The sequence below is a fragment of the Electrophorus electricus genome, chromosome 6 (assembly GCF_013358815.1).
Source record: "Electrophorus electricus isolate fEleEle1 chromosome 6, fEleEle1.pri, whole genome shotgun sequence".
Classification (NCBI taxonomy): domain Eukaryota; kingdom Metazoa; phylum Chordata; class Actinopteri; order Gymnotiformes; family Gymnotidae; genus Electrophorus; species Electrophorus electricus.
This window is the reverse complement of record NC_049540.1, coordinates 17,419,829-17,434,833: the sequence shown is the minus strand read 5'-3', so window position 1 is coordinate 17,434,833 and position 15,005 is coordinate 17,419,829. Positions and strand designations below refer to the sequence as shown.

General features: G+C 42.1%; 2 protein-coding genes across 4 annotated transcripts; one reads left to right on the top strand and one right to left on the bottom strand.

Moving 5' to 3' along the window:
• Positions 1–231: 231 nt before the first annotated feature.
• Positions 232–5,365, bottom strand: LOC113582619 (G-protein coupled receptor 12). Of its 3 annotated transcripts, XM_027018489.2 has the most exons (3): positions 4,458–5,365; positions 3,580–3,961; positions 232–2,977 (listed from the first exon to the last, which is right to left on the bottom strand). In XM_027018489.2, the coding sequence occupies exon 3, from the start codon at positions 2,952–2,954 to the stop codon at positions 1,980–1,982; it is 975 nt and encodes a 324-aa protein (XP_026874290.1). In that variant the 5' UTR covers positions 2,955–2,977; positions 3,580–3,961; positions 4,458–5,365; the 3' UTR covers positions 232–1,979. The 3 variants fall into 3 exon arrangements, with proteins under 3 accessions (XP_026874290.1, XP_026874282.1, XP_035382709.1); XM_027018481.2 differs by lacking the exon at positions 3,580–3,961; XM_035526816.1 differs by lacking the exon at positions 4,458–5,365 and having other exon boundaries at positions 3,580–4,154.
• Positions 5,366–9,776: 4,411 nt separating this feature from the next.
• si:ch73-362m14.2 (NHS-like protein 2) lies at positions 9,777–14,133 on the top strand. Its single transcript, XM_035526815.1, has 3 exons — positions 9,777–9,871; positions 11,857–13,866; positions 13,985–14,133. Exons 2-3 carry the CDS (start codon positions 11,994–11,996, stop codon positions 14,035–14,037), a joined length of 1,926 nt encoding a protein of 641 aa, XP_035382708.1. The 5' UTR covers positions 9,777–9,871; positions 11,857–11,993; the 3' UTR covers positions 14,038–14,133.
• The last annotated feature ends 872 nt before the right edge of the window (positions 14,134–15,005 follow it).

The window sequence follows — 15,005 nt, the reverse complement described above, 5'->3', positions numbered from 1 at the left end:
AGATCCTCAAAACCATTAACGAAAGCTTTACAGCTGCATTATGAGCGTGTTCGTAGTGGAAGTAGAAGTCACAGGAAACGATCAACAGGATCTTTCCACTTTGGCATCATGTTCTATGAGTAACAGAAGAGGTGAAGGGGGAGTAATACATTTCTCTTGGGTTCCTAGCACAACATAAGCATTTGCCCACATTAACCACAGAAAGCAGTAGAAGAACACAAAGGCAGGTGAGCAATGTGATATTTATAGAAATAATCATTAAGTACTTACATGTCAAAACCCATCTTGGTAACACAGTTCAAATATGGACCATAAAAGGCCAACATTAGATAAACACCCAGGTAATCAGCAATATTGCATGGTATCAAGCATTCTAAAGACTGTACAAAAATATAGTTCTATGTTAATATTTTGGACAAATATTTGACTTTAACCAAGATGCAACTGAGAATGTGTCTTACAAAATCAATCATGGTAGAGACCAGCACAGTTGCTCAACTGAAAAAAAATCTTGGCACCATACATTCAAACATGTTGATATCTTATGACAGAGAAAATATTAGAAATAGTCTGATTTCCACAATTCACATCCCATGATTGAGATTTTTGAAATTAGCTCTTTGGCCGATCTACCCACATATTTGCAGAATGAGTCCAAAACAAAGAGATGATGCAAACAACGTTCCCACACAAACTCAAGAATACACCACAAGATCCATTTGCAGTGCACAGTACTGAGTATGATAGTTCTGCACATGTTCTGTGACACTGGCCTTATAGGCTAGCAGTCTACTTATCACAAATGTGATGGCAAGCATACAGCAGTGTTATTTGCCTCCAATAGGCTTATAAAAGAATGTTATTACTCATGATTCATAGACACAGTATGGTGCATTATTGCCATTAAGAACATGTAAGGCAAAATGAATCAGATTCCCACTGCTCTCCAACTCTGTCCGACTGACATCATTTGACGTAACTCGCGTTCAGTCGATTCTGCTTTAAAAAAGGTGAATCTATGGGTCTAAGTTACAGAAAAACAGTCACCTTCTAATATGTTTTCAACATAAAGACAGTGCCCCAACAATTACAACCAAGAGATGCAAAAACTATCCTACCAAGCTTGACTGATTGAACCTCAAACGTGTCCAACTAAGCAGTTTTGAATATGAATATAAATAGCACACTGTCTGACTGAAAATTTAAGCTATATCGGTATTGTACTGATATACATATGCCAGGAACACGCGCATTGCTAACCACAGCAATACAGAGTGTCATGCCACAACGGAATAGCATAATACTCTACCTAAATGCACTCTAGTGGAAACTTTGGAGAAAAAGCTGTAATATTCTTTGAGAACCAGGACTTTGTACATGCATGCATGGTCTCCCCTTTTCCATATCATTTATGAATGGTGCTATGCCATGCGCAGTTGCAGAAATGACGTTCACTGTCTGTGGTGCTGAAATATGCCTAAGGACTCATCCAGCAGGCACTATCCAGTGCTGGCAGCATTTCAAGCTTACAAGCGTGTCTCTCAGCCTGAGTTACTAGTTGTGAATATACAAATATTTCATAGGTATTGCCAGCATTGAAGTTAACATTCATGACCATCAGTTTTCGTTGGCAGCCTGGAAAGCCTGTAGGCATCTCAGTGCTAAAAGGCAACGGGCCAAAAAAGGATTCACGCTACATTTATTTTTGCTCCTTACACATATACTATTTACCATCTCACTTTGGATGGGCTGGTTCTTAATATTTAACTTGAAGCATCTGAAATACAGTCAAACGACATTACAAAAAACACTAAACACAAACTATACGTATTGGCACATTGTTACATGATTTAAAACTATTACACCCAAATATCGCAGACAGTGACTCCCACACACACATAGAATACAATATGCGGATCCATTTATGTGCTTTAAGATCTGCAGTTACTGCCGCGGGCTTAATTCGCCCTCAGGGAACATCACACGTCGCTCGGTGTCCTGGGCCGCAGGGTGAAGCTGTGCGGCATGCACCCGCAGCAGGCCACCCTCAGCGACCGCTGAATATCTGGGTTCCTGAAGGCATATATGATGGGGTTTATGATGGAGTTGCAAATGGCTGGGAGGGCGGTGGCGTAAGTGTAGACCGCCGGGTAGTGCGTGTCCGCCACCAGGGAGTACATAGCGAAGGGGACCCAGCAGAGTGCAAATGTGCCCAGGATGGCAGAGAGCGTGGACACCCCTTTGGTGGTGGAAGACGCGTGCGAGGTAGCCATGAACTGGTGCTGCACAGCGATCTGCTGCGCGTGCCGGAAGGCGATCTTGCAGATCTGGAGGTACAGCTGCAAGATGAGCGCGAAGATGAGCAGGAAGGAGACGGCCAGCGCGGCGGCGTTGTTCTTGTTCACTGGCCGGCAAACACTACAAGTGGCCTCGTCCCCCAGGCAGTTCCAGCCCAGTACAGGCAGTGAGCCCAGGGTGGCACTGATCAGCCACATCAGCACCAGTGTGACATAGGTGAAGGTCACTGTGCGCTCTGTGTGGTAGGTGAGCGCATTGTAGAGCGACAGGTAGCGGTCCACCGTGATGGCCAGCACGCTGAGTACAGAGGCGGAGAAGGCGGTGATGAGAAGGCCAGCCGACAGCAGCGTGACGAAGCCCGCGTTGATCAGGTACGTCACCACGAAGTTAAGGATGAGGCCCAGGCCGGCGAGCAGGTCAGCCAGCGCCAGGCTCCCGATAAGGGCAAACACGGGGGCACGGAGCGTGGGCGTGTAGACGATCAGGGCGATCACCACCGCATTCTCACATGACACCAGCGTGCCCGCGACACACAGTGCCACATCCCACGGGTTAACAGGGATGGGCCGCAGTTCCCAGGCTGGAGTGGGGGACGCGTTCCTGCCCTCCTGCCCGGCCGAGAGTGAGGAAGAGGTGTTCTGGAGAGAGTTACTCATTGCTGCGGCATGAGGATGAATCACTGCCAGGAGATAAAGAAGAGGAGCAGTGAGGAGGACCAACAGAGGGGGGAGGGGGGTCATGAAAGAGATGAGAGTGGAAAAAAAAACTCCCTACATCACACCTCCAACAGAGGCGTAGCCTTCAACGCAAACTCTTGTTAGCATTGCGACCCGTCTATATATAAATGGCACATGCTTTGTGCAGCACTGGTCTTGGATTATTTGCGTCCTAAATATAAAAGCATATGAACGGAAATCTGAAAGAAATCAACTAAAAATCCTGCAGCCATTTATAAGTGGGAACAGTCATAATTTATCGTAGTAAACTGAATAGATTCGTGCGAAGCGCTTAGGGATAAAGCGGCACACGCCTACGTGAATGGGGGTTAAAATGCTATTAATAGAAACGTTCCATTTTGGTCCACAGCCTCTTCCTCCTCCCTTGGAAAAAAAGAGGGCTAGTTGTTCATACAGAGATACATTAAACCGTCTCCCTCCACTTTAAAATAAAAATTAGTTATTAATGCTCTTCCGAAATTAATGCGATGAAAAGACGGCCCGCCTAGTTTATTTGAATCGTTAAAAAATTAAGACATATGTTCAGACAAAAATTGCCACCAACCAGAAGGTCCGCGGGAGTCTCCATCTCTCTTCCTTCAAGTGAAGAAAAGATGGTCTCGTACAAGAAAGCACCGTGCATCATGTAGCAAGGTACTTTGGGGAGGAATTCGGAGAAGTGGCGGAGACGAACTCGTTTGGTTGCTTTTGTTTCTTCTCCCGTGTCATCAATTCGTCTTAGTTTCTTACCGGGGGCGCGATTAGCCTTGGGTTGTCATTCCACTAATAACATTGGCAATTCACAGACAGCGGCGTCTGGTTGTTTGTGTGCGATTGGTCCAGGGGATGAGTCTCACAACTGACGTCAAGCGCTCCCTTCATTCTTGGTTCGGGCTGTGATTCAGAGGCTGTGGTCGTCAGCAGCCTTGGAGAATTTGTACGGGGAGCTGAGAAAGACAACATTGCCTGGATTCCTTGAATAAAAAACGCTATGGAGACTACGTCTGCCCGAGTGGGCTGTTTTGGAATAGGCGCATACAGTTGTTTGTGACTATACTTGGAGCTCCTCTTATTACGATGGTGTAGGCCCACAGCCTTCTGAAGATTCTTGGATTAGATTAAAACATTGCAATACTAGCTTTAACTGTGTGATTACTAAAACGTTTTGCAACCGTAGAAACTTCATGAAGTTTGTACGGTTGCAAAACGTTTTAGTAATTACACAATTAAAGGTTGAGCGAAGCCTGTTTAGTCAAATGTATCACTAGAAAAGCATAACCTCAACCATCCTGGTGTAGGTTGTGCATCAAATTATTAATTATTATCAAGTCTTGAAATGTAAATGTCTTGCAAGTCGTGTTATATCTGTTAGTAATTGTAAGATTTGACATGTTAATTTAATATTACCCCCACCCCCCAATAAATATAATCAATCAAACAAACCAAAAGCTGAATAGATGCGATGGTCCATGTATTCTTTTGGCGTTTTAGACGGTAGATGGCGCGGCGCTGACCATGGTCCTGATTAGTTTACGCACACGGACACTACGTGGCAGCACTGTCTACAGAGCTAATTTGGCGATGTCATTACCGAGGACTTTGACTCTTGTTGACATTTCGCGCACGGGTTGACTTCAGCAAATGTAACTGACCAGTCAGTATTCTTCATCCAAATGATCCCGGCAATATGTCCTCAGACTTGATACAATTGTTCCGACCGAAGCATTGTCTGATGTCATGACCATAGAGAGGCTTTGGTTGGCCATCAGTAAATGAATTCACATCTGAGGGAGTTCAGTTAGGCTCATAATTTACATGGCTAATTGAATTAATTCAGCATTCATTACATTGACATTTAGCACCCAAAATGCCTGTTACTGAGTCGTTGTTTTGCATGAAACACGTTCTCACTCCTTATGCAGCCAAAGATTATTTTTGATTTAATCACGAAAGCCTTGAATGCAACACGCCCTTTCAAAATATTCTCACAATACTTTCCAAACGTGTAAATCTGAAAACTTGATATAAATTAAACATACATTAAATTACGTAATTTGTGCGTATACAAAGGTGTGTCTTATTTAATATTAATCCCAGTATCAGACGCCTCGGGCTCCATATGTACGTCTAACGTGAACACTTGCCTGGTCAGAATGACTGTCATCCCTTGTCTGTCAACTAAAAGTGTCGCCTTACAAGAAAACCTGTCCTCAAAATAAACCAGGGTTAGCAAGCGCTGTTGACTGCTTGAACAAACACAACGGAACGAAGGCGACTATTCTCATGAATGTCTTAACAACAATCGATATTAAAGGGCGAATTCTGATGAATGTGCATTCGCTCAATTTACTACAAGAGATCTAGCGTCTTTGTTCGACGTTGCACACTTCCCAACGAGGCGTTGCCGGTTTGACGCGTTTACCAAGCGGTTATGATGACATTTTGTGGTAAGATTACCTAGTTGTGCAACAATGTTCTTAACAAATTCACATTAATCCCTGTTAATTCTGTCTGAGTGTCATTGGGTTTGAGAAAAACGCTATATAAATGCGATTAATAATAATAATAATAATAATAATAATAATAATAATAATAATAATAATAATAATAATGTTAGAAACCCCACAATCGTTTGCGATTAAGCCTTATTTGGCTTCATTATAATCCAGTTATACGATTTAAATAAAACTAATCTCAGATAAAATGAGAGATTAATGGTTTAGATCTAAATACCCTCGAATTAAAGATGACATTCTGTACGTTAACTAAATGCTTCATGTTAAATACAGTGTACTGTAGTACAGAACTCATGTTAATGCTAATACATTTTAATGCTGAGTACAAATAAATAAAGCCACTATTTGCCTTTAGTGTCAAATGTATATATACGCACAAATGACATACTATATATAGTCCTCTACTGTATATAGGGGAATATTAAATTATACTTCAAGACAAAAAGTCTTTTAAAAGGATGAAGGTGGTAAAAATATTTCAGTGTGTGCTCCCAGAACATCACTCAATCAGAACATCCAATGGGATTTACAGTTGGAGATTGGAAATACCATGGAAGGCATTTGACACCTTGGTATTTAGGAATCTATTCTGGAATCTATTTATTCCTGTTTATGGGGCATCGTTAAGTTGTAGGGAAACATAAAGAGGAAACAATGTTTACACTATGTGTTCTTTGCCCTTTATAGGCTGCACCCATGCTGAGCACTCACCACATGATCAGCACAACTACAGATCCTCTCCCATGTTTATCAGTTGGTGATGAATGTTTTAGGAGGAAGGTTTCTTATGTCCACCTGCACTTCAGATGATAATTTATTTGGAAAGCTGTTGGTTTGGAACAGTTCCATTATCATGTCAAAAGTGCCAATGGTCAGACTTCCTTTTTTAGATGACATCCTGTTAGTTGACCTTCCACCTAATATGACATACCTGTGTTACTTCATTTGTCATTTTGATTTACTTGCTTCAGAGTTAATGTCCTTCTTCATGTGGTGACGCATGCATTACCTGACAAATATATATACAAATGGTAAGGCAAGACAAGTTTATTTGTGCAACATTTTGCATACACAGTGGCAATTAATAGGGCTTTATACAAACAGAGTAGAATTAAATAATATATCTTATTACAGTGTGCTCATTGTTCAGTGAGCACCACTGTAATGAGCACCACTGTAATAAGCTTTTATTTTATAAAGAGAGCTCATCGCTTTTCTATCTGACATGTGGCCAGATGCCCGTCATTATGTTTCTGATGCCCGGCAGTATATTCTGGATGTCAACTGTTTCTGGCTCCCTGCCGCACAAGCCACATCTGTAGTACACCCCAGGTCATGCTGGGTGGCATTTCGCATGGTGGGTGAACTTGGCCCACTCTAATCTGTATGCAAATATTTGTCTTGTGTTTCCTGTCAAGGAAAGCTTGAAGGCTTGCACTTCCCATTTTGCAGGGAGGGACTGTGTTTGTGGTTTGGGTGGTGACATTGTGAGGAGTGGTGTGAGTTTCAGTTATGGGCCCATGCTTATGGGACAGGGTGAAAGATGGGTTGTAACTGGGGTGACAGAGAGACAAGTGCACTCATAGGCGCACACACACACACACACACACACACACACACACACACACACACACACACACACACACACACACACACACACACACACACACACACACACACAAATGAACGCATTCATGCATGCACGAACAGACACACTCTGTCAACTCAATTCAGCACTGTAGGTGTAAGTGTGTAAGCAAAACAACAAATATTTTAGTAATTTTTTAGGAACACAAAAAAAAAATCACATGAAGCTGTCTCAACAAGCAAACCATAACACAGTAGCTGCAGTCCTAAAACACCTCCTCAATTTGGGTCCAACTTGCAACTTTTATCTATTGCCTGCAAATCTAACTCTAAACCAATCAATAGACTTCTACTGGTCAACAGCCAACGTTATTCAGTCATATGGGCAATGCTCCATTCCATCTGGAGTGAATGACAGGTTTAGGGCTCATCCACACAAGTCCATATTACCCAGTCTTCAATCTTACTGAGGAATTATTTTCTGCCAGGAGAAAATATATGATCACCATCCCTATGACCAAAAGTCACTTTTAGAGACTATGATTGAGACATGTAGGTCACTGACATAATCAGACTGCCAGAGCAGGATCAGGATGCCTGCAAATGTTTCTTATTATATTCCCAGGGGAAAAAAAACTTCTCAGGGAAAATATTCTTTGAGATGTTGATGAACACAGGTGGCCCAATACCAGGGACAGGGTAGATCAGGCAGAGTAAAGCAAATGGCAAATCATAGTCTTGTATTTTCTATCATGTTACAATATTTTTAGCTTGATATTTTGTGTTTGAGTATTCACTTGTATTACAGTACTATATTGCATGAAGCCCAATAAAATGACTGTACTTACACCAAAGGTGTGTTTTCTCATTCTCGTGTTTCACTTTGTTGGACCATCTGTAACTGTAATTGTAGTAAGTCATGGTAGATTACAATAGGTGTCCTTTAGGATTGTACAGTAGTAAGAAATACCCAAAGTGCTTTAGAACCAAACACAAGTGGGATCTGCGTCTACACATGTAGTTAATTTTTTTGCTTGTGAATGCTTCAGGATTTCTGAAGGAATTACAGGAATTCTGTTGAACTGCTGCTTATTACTGTTTGAATGAGTTCTGTAGTTTTGCAGCATGTATTTATTGAGTTGATCGAAGAAGATCATTTCCAGAGAGGATGAGTAGTTTTGCAAGTTGTTTTAGTGTTTCACAGGTTATGCTGGTTCGTTAGAGAATGTGAGTAATTTTTTGACCAACATGGTTAACCGAGTGAGAAAAAACAGAATTCAACATGGATGGTGGTGTGCAGGGAAAGCGCAACCTCAACTGAATCTGTTGTTTCCAGTCTGGGTTAGTCATCTCTGCATAAGGCCATGATTATCATAAATTAGCTCATCTCATGGTATCTTTTAATGCTAATAAGCTATCATCCTTGAGAATCTCTGCCTTGGCTCCTGGGCTGACTACTGCTGACTGCAGATACGCCTCACTGAACATTCCCAGCTAAACTTTTTTGCCCTCCTATCAGATGGATGGCTTATGTAACTCTATTGTGTAATGCATCACGATAATACATTTCACACCCTACCGCCTCTCTGGTGAAGAAGTAGTGGTCAAAATTGCAGAACGGTGGTAAACACCTCTTTATTGGAACTGAATGGACTTGGTTTCATCTCTCTCTCTGTCTCCTTCTCTCTATGTCTATCTGTCTCTCTTTCTATCTGTCTCTCTTTCTTGCTTGGTACCTCTCCCTCTCTCTCTCTCTGTCTTTTCCCTTGTCTCCCATTCTCCCTCCCTCTGTCTCATCTCTCCTTGGTCCTTCTTTGTTTCATTAGTGGGGTGTTTTCTCAGTATCTCACGCTCCCACTTGCTTGTGATGGAACATCTGCGATGCATGAGGAACTTTTATTGCAGTCCAACACTAATGGCCCATTACACTGCACTATATTAAAGTCTGCACTGAACATGTAACATGTTATTGTGTTGCAAACTTATATATTAGATGTAGCTGTGCTAATCAAAGCTATGATTTACACCCTACACTTAAAAAATTGCCCAATTATTTTGAGTCATCTGTAATATTATGCAAACACTACCCCATTTGATAAGAATATTGGGTCATTAAAATAACTGTGCAAGCAGAATATACAAGGAGAATTTAGATGGCTATTAATTTAATGTAACCTAGCTCTCTTCTCACTGAAAGCACTGGATTTGGGCTTAAATGTAACATTGGTCCCTTGAGTTCAATTCTGTTGCTATGCATTTTGGCACAGTTGTCCTGAATAGCATGCACCTCAGTTGGTGCCACTCATATTTGAATGGTATGACTGAAACAGGTGAGCTTGCACAGAGGAGTCCGTATTCTGGTCTGATACATTGCTGTTTCTGACAAGAAGCACAGTGAATTTACGGTCTCTGAGGATTTTGTATTTATGTAATGTCTCTTCTCTCTCTCTCTCTCTCTCTCTCGCTCGCTCTCTCTCGCTCTCTCTCTTTCCTCACGAACTTGAACTCAGAGAGGAAGTGAGCAGCCCACTTCCTATCGTCATGGTAACAGCATGTGAATGCATTGGGCCATATCAGTAAGCCAGCAAGAGGCAGAGGCAGAGGCAGAGACAGAGACAGAGAGAAAAAGAGAGAGAGAGAGAGAGCGAGAGAGAGAGAGAGAGAGAGAGAGAGAGAGAGAGAGAGAAAGAGAGAGAGGCAGCAAGTGGAATCTGCATCAGAAAACACAGCTCAGTTTCCAGAGCCATCTCAAAGGTAGGTAACGGGAGGACAGGGGCTCAGAAGAGGGGGTTCAGGCTTTTGCTAATTTCCAAATCTTGGGAGACATTTCCCTCATCACACTAAATGTCTAGGTGATGTCATGCATGTCATGCATATGCTGTTTACAACAATCTTGCTCATTTTGGGCAGGTGACCCCTGAATGACAATTCAACTTGTGGCTTTCGTTCTCTGGTTGTTCTTCATATATGCTTATGTAATGAGAATCACTGTCGGTATGTTTTGGGGTCGTGCCGTTGCTGCCTTTCCTTATGCACTGTTGTTTCTGTTCAGATATAATATCTTAGAATCATATGTGTTGCAGACATTGGCATGGTTGAAGTATCTGTTCTGTTGTCATTTAAAATGCTCTGTATGTTCATGCTGTAATTCTGTAATCCAGTAGCATCATCTATTTTACTGGATGCACAAGTAAATACATTTGAGTAAAAATATTTGTGAGCTGTTGTCATTGTTGTTATTATTCTAGCAGTAGCAGAGTTTCATGAATTTAATTATTGCTTGTTTCATGTATTCAGACTCTAATGGGCTTGGGTCTTTTCATAAAATATTTGCATCCACAGATTTTGATCTGCAAAATGCAATAATTGACAAGTACAAAGAGACGCAGTATATGAATGTTCACGGGTGAACATACATGTTCACGTTTTCATTCCTAATGCATGGTTTTGAACAAAGCCTTGCTCCAGTTTGGGGGTCATTTTTGCAAAATACAGATATCAACATTCATTCTGCTTGGATGTAGCAAAAACATTTAGTCAACAGAACTAGCAAGTGTCCCCAACACATCCTTATGTCATAGCTCACTGCAACATCTACAGGGATGCTGGTGTATTGGCTGATGCACTTGGTTTAGATGTATTTGTTGTAGATCTACTCTTTATTTATTTACCTCATAGAGTTTGCAATATGAAATGTTATACAATTACAGTTTCATTGGTATCATTTAATAAACTTTCAAGCAATTAGGTTTAGAACCTATTTTGTATTGTGTATAGTATTATTATTGGGGGTAACACAGGTATTGTCTTTGTCCTTGCTATATGGAATTGAGGTTGTGTGATTTAACCTAAATGATGTTGGAGAGTTAGATGCCAGCTAAAGTGTGTAGGGGGTAACCTCTGGGTCTGTGATATGTCTGTAATCTTCCTTGTGATGAGGTGTTTTGTCTGTTTGAGACAGTACTACAGGTGTTATGTAGTTGAGATTATGTGTATGAATGGGAGCAATAATGCAAGATTCCCAAACCACAGTAAAAATACTTTAGTAACAGAGCCATGGGGATCCAGAAATTCAAAATGTCAACATATTTTTTCCTATCACAATGGTTAGGACAGATGTGGGGGTGTAATTCAGATGCATTTATCAAAAGTATCAAAAGGTAATTTTGGCCCAGATATGATTCAAGAGTTCTGACACCCCATTGTTTCTCTTAATGTGAACTCATCGAGCCAATTGTTAAGGGATATATTATCCCTTATATAATGAACTGAGCTTCTACATGAAACTTTGGAGTAGTTTTTGTTTTTGTCCTTTATGATTCTGCAATATTCCTCTCGCTATCTGGCTTTTGGTACTATACACAATATGAACATCCACAATTCACATAGAGCACTACAGAGTCTCTAGTTCTATAAGCAGAGATTGTATAGCTGCAGTTGAGATTCCTTTTGGTTCTGCTCTCGCGCTGTGTATGGATGAACAGGTAACTGTTGCCATGGTGAACACCCACTCGTGGGCCAAACAAAGATGCAGATAGGCTGATATTTTCTCACTTGTTTCCTTTTTTTATTCTCCCTCTCTTTGTCTCAAAATGACTGAAAAAATGATCTCATCCCTTGGTTCTTCAAGCACCAATTACACTCTGGCACTTAAGGTTTCAATAGCTCAGATTAAACGTTTGCCTTATTTGTATTACATCATACTTCTCTGAAATGAGCAATTCTTTTTATTGCTGCAGGTTGTGCATTTCTCCCAGTGCACTGAAGAGTAATTCCAAGGTAATGATGGGATGCTTCTGCATTCAATAAAGATTTGGTTTTGAGACAAATCCCTAAGACGTGCCCTTACATAGCTTCTTCAGTGTCCTGTATAAATATGGAGAACACAGCCCTGTTTTGTCCAACGCAGACTTGGAAAGGTCCAAACGTTTCAACTTTTTCATCAGAATGGGATGACTCCTTGAACTCGTACCTTTCAGCACCTGATGTGATCAAGCCTCCTCCGCAGTTCCAAGATCCAGAGGAGCCGCATCAGCAGTCCCCGCCAACTGGCTCTGCTGTCATTAGGAGGAGGGATAAAGAACGGGCTGGGAAAGGCACCACAGAGAAGGAACGCCGAAGCAGGCCTTCCAGTGCTGTTGAACCCCACAGACGATCACTGTCCCTGTCCACGGCCCTCACCGCCAACCCAGCTGTGACGCGGCGACGGTGTGAAAGCTACGCCCTGTCATATCCCAGCAGCAGCTCGGAGGACAGTGGCAGTGACAGCACGTCCACGAGAAGAGGCGATCACCTTCCCGATGCGGTGCCTCGGTCCAGGGCGCGGAGCATAGTACTGAAAAAGGCCAAGAAGAAACCAGCCCCGCCTCTGCGCACGGTGTCACTGCACAGGCTGGCAAGTTTGAAACCAGAGCGTAGAACACAGAGTCTCTACATCCCCAATGACGATCAGAATGTTATGCTCCTTCCAGACCTTATCCCCATACCTAAGGCCGAAGCTGGCGATTCTAAGCTGTCCACTCTCCCTGTTGAAGCATCAGCAAAGGTGCCAGTGAGTCAGGCCATCTCCACTCACAGACCACTCAAAGAGCTCAGGTCTAGTGAACCATGCAAGAATACTTCAGGCTTCTCTGGAGGAACCCCTGTGAAAGAAGCCACAACAGTTTCTTGCAACTCAGACTGCAACAACTCCCCATCGTCCTCTCGCTCTTCTCCATCTCAGCCCTCCATCACCTCCCCTACCAAACCACCTGGGTCTGCCTCCCCATCTAGTGGTTACTCAAGCCAGTGTGATACACCCACTCAGCCAATCTCGATTATAACAGGATCATCACCACTGGGTTGCAGGATGCGCCCTAAACCTTCCAGTGCTGGACAGCGGGGAAGAAACTGTAGGTCAAGACTATCTCTGCAGTTACCCATGGTGCAATCAACTATCTCTAATCCAGAACCATCCCCTGCCCAGCCGAAAGTGAACCGGCGCTACTCAGATGCCTCAAGACCTAAGCAAAGGCTGAGCAACAGCATGATGATTATGCCTGTAGTGACTCAAGAAGACCTGAACAATGTGCGCTTGCGTTCAATCAGCAGCTCAGACCTGGACAATGCAGCAGGCACCATCTCCGGTGTCATTGAGGAAGAGAACGAAAGGGATGGAAGCTCTGAGAATGCTCAATTGAGTCCAAAATCGAAACCCCCTGTAGCACCAAAGCCACCTGTGTCCAAACGACTTCCTGGTGCAGTGGCAAGGTCCAATTTGGGCACGACTTCTGGAGTGGATCATCAAGGGCCCACTACCAGTGGACAGGATATCATTTATTCAACAGTTAATAAAGTTAAGTCCAATGCTGTTTCCCCATCTCCATCTAAGGCCAGTATTGACAATGTGCATCAAGAAGTACAGCTGCATGCTGACTGTCAGTCAGAGCACATGAAGGAAACCAGTCGACCACAGTCTTTATGCAGTACAGGGGACTCAAATGTACATGCCTTCAACACTGCAACTGATTCCAACCCAAGTAAAGCACAGAAGAAGAGACAAGCACCAGGTCCCCCAGTTGCAAAGAGACCTGATATGGTCTACTTACCTTATGATAGCACATCTGCACTGGAGAATTTGGATAAGCATGCCCAGTCAGCCTCTGATTACTCCAAGCCCAGAAGCTCTCAAAAGGAATACCATGTCACGGTCTATGGGCTCATTCCTTCTTATGCACATAGCAGTGAAAGAGAACAACCAGACATACCTGGTAAGAGATATGCAGTAGTGAAATGGCTTTGGAATACATAGCTCTGTTAGCATCTATTTTTGAGGTCTTAGATAGCTACCTTAAAATCAAAGACATCTCATTTATTTTTCTCCAACAGAGGATGAAACATATGAAGAGGGCCGGGGGGTGAAGAGGATGAGGTTTTTCTAACAAGAATGCATCTCACACAACAGAGACTTGTTCACCATAATTCACAGGTAAGTCAGTAAGTTCATAAACAATTATGCTTCTGCAGTGATTTGCAATTTGTAATTTTCCTATTATATTTTTCCATTTGCAGGTCTAAGAGGAAACTCTTAGGGTCACAAGACTCATCTGATAGCAAGCAGGGTGACTTAGGCTCTCAGACGCTTGGCGGTGTTTCCAAGGCTAGTTCACAGAATGACAACTTCATGGCTCTTTGAGGAGGACAAGAAGTGCCAAGGCTAGTTCGGGGAGTCGAATCTCAGCCACAGAGCTCTAAGGAGCTCAAAGCCTCCACTCCTGGGCCTGCTGATCTGACGAATTACAAAAACTATTACATGATGCAGTCACATGGTCCTTAAAGCCAGTATCTTTGGGTCTGTTGTCTATTGATGTTGTTTGGCCTATAATCACACTGACACAGTATTTCTTGCTTAAGCTTGTGAACAATCAGCATGTAAATATCAGTTGTTTCAAGTATATAATTCTAACATTGTTTTAACTTTGAAATTGTTCTATCTTTTTGGTAACTTCAGCATCAGATAAATTTAAAAAAGTAATTGAAGATTTATATTCTGCAAATTGCAAAAAATAAGTTTATATGTATATATGAACATACCAAGAGTTGATTTTACCTTGTCTAAATGTTAGTTATATTGTATGTTATAGTATAAAAAGTACTTGTCTTGGGCCCTTGTCTTGGGCCTGCCTTGAGTAGACATTTTGTCAAACAGCGTAACAATGCTGTGTATAATGACTGTTTCCAGAACATGCTGTAGATTTGCACATATACTAGTACTCAAGTATTTAAAAAGTATTCAAAGTATTATATCCATATGTGACTATTGGTTGTCTTTGACAAAATGCATGTAACACAGAAAATTAGGCGTTATAATGAACTGAATATAACAATAATGATAATAAAATAGATCCAG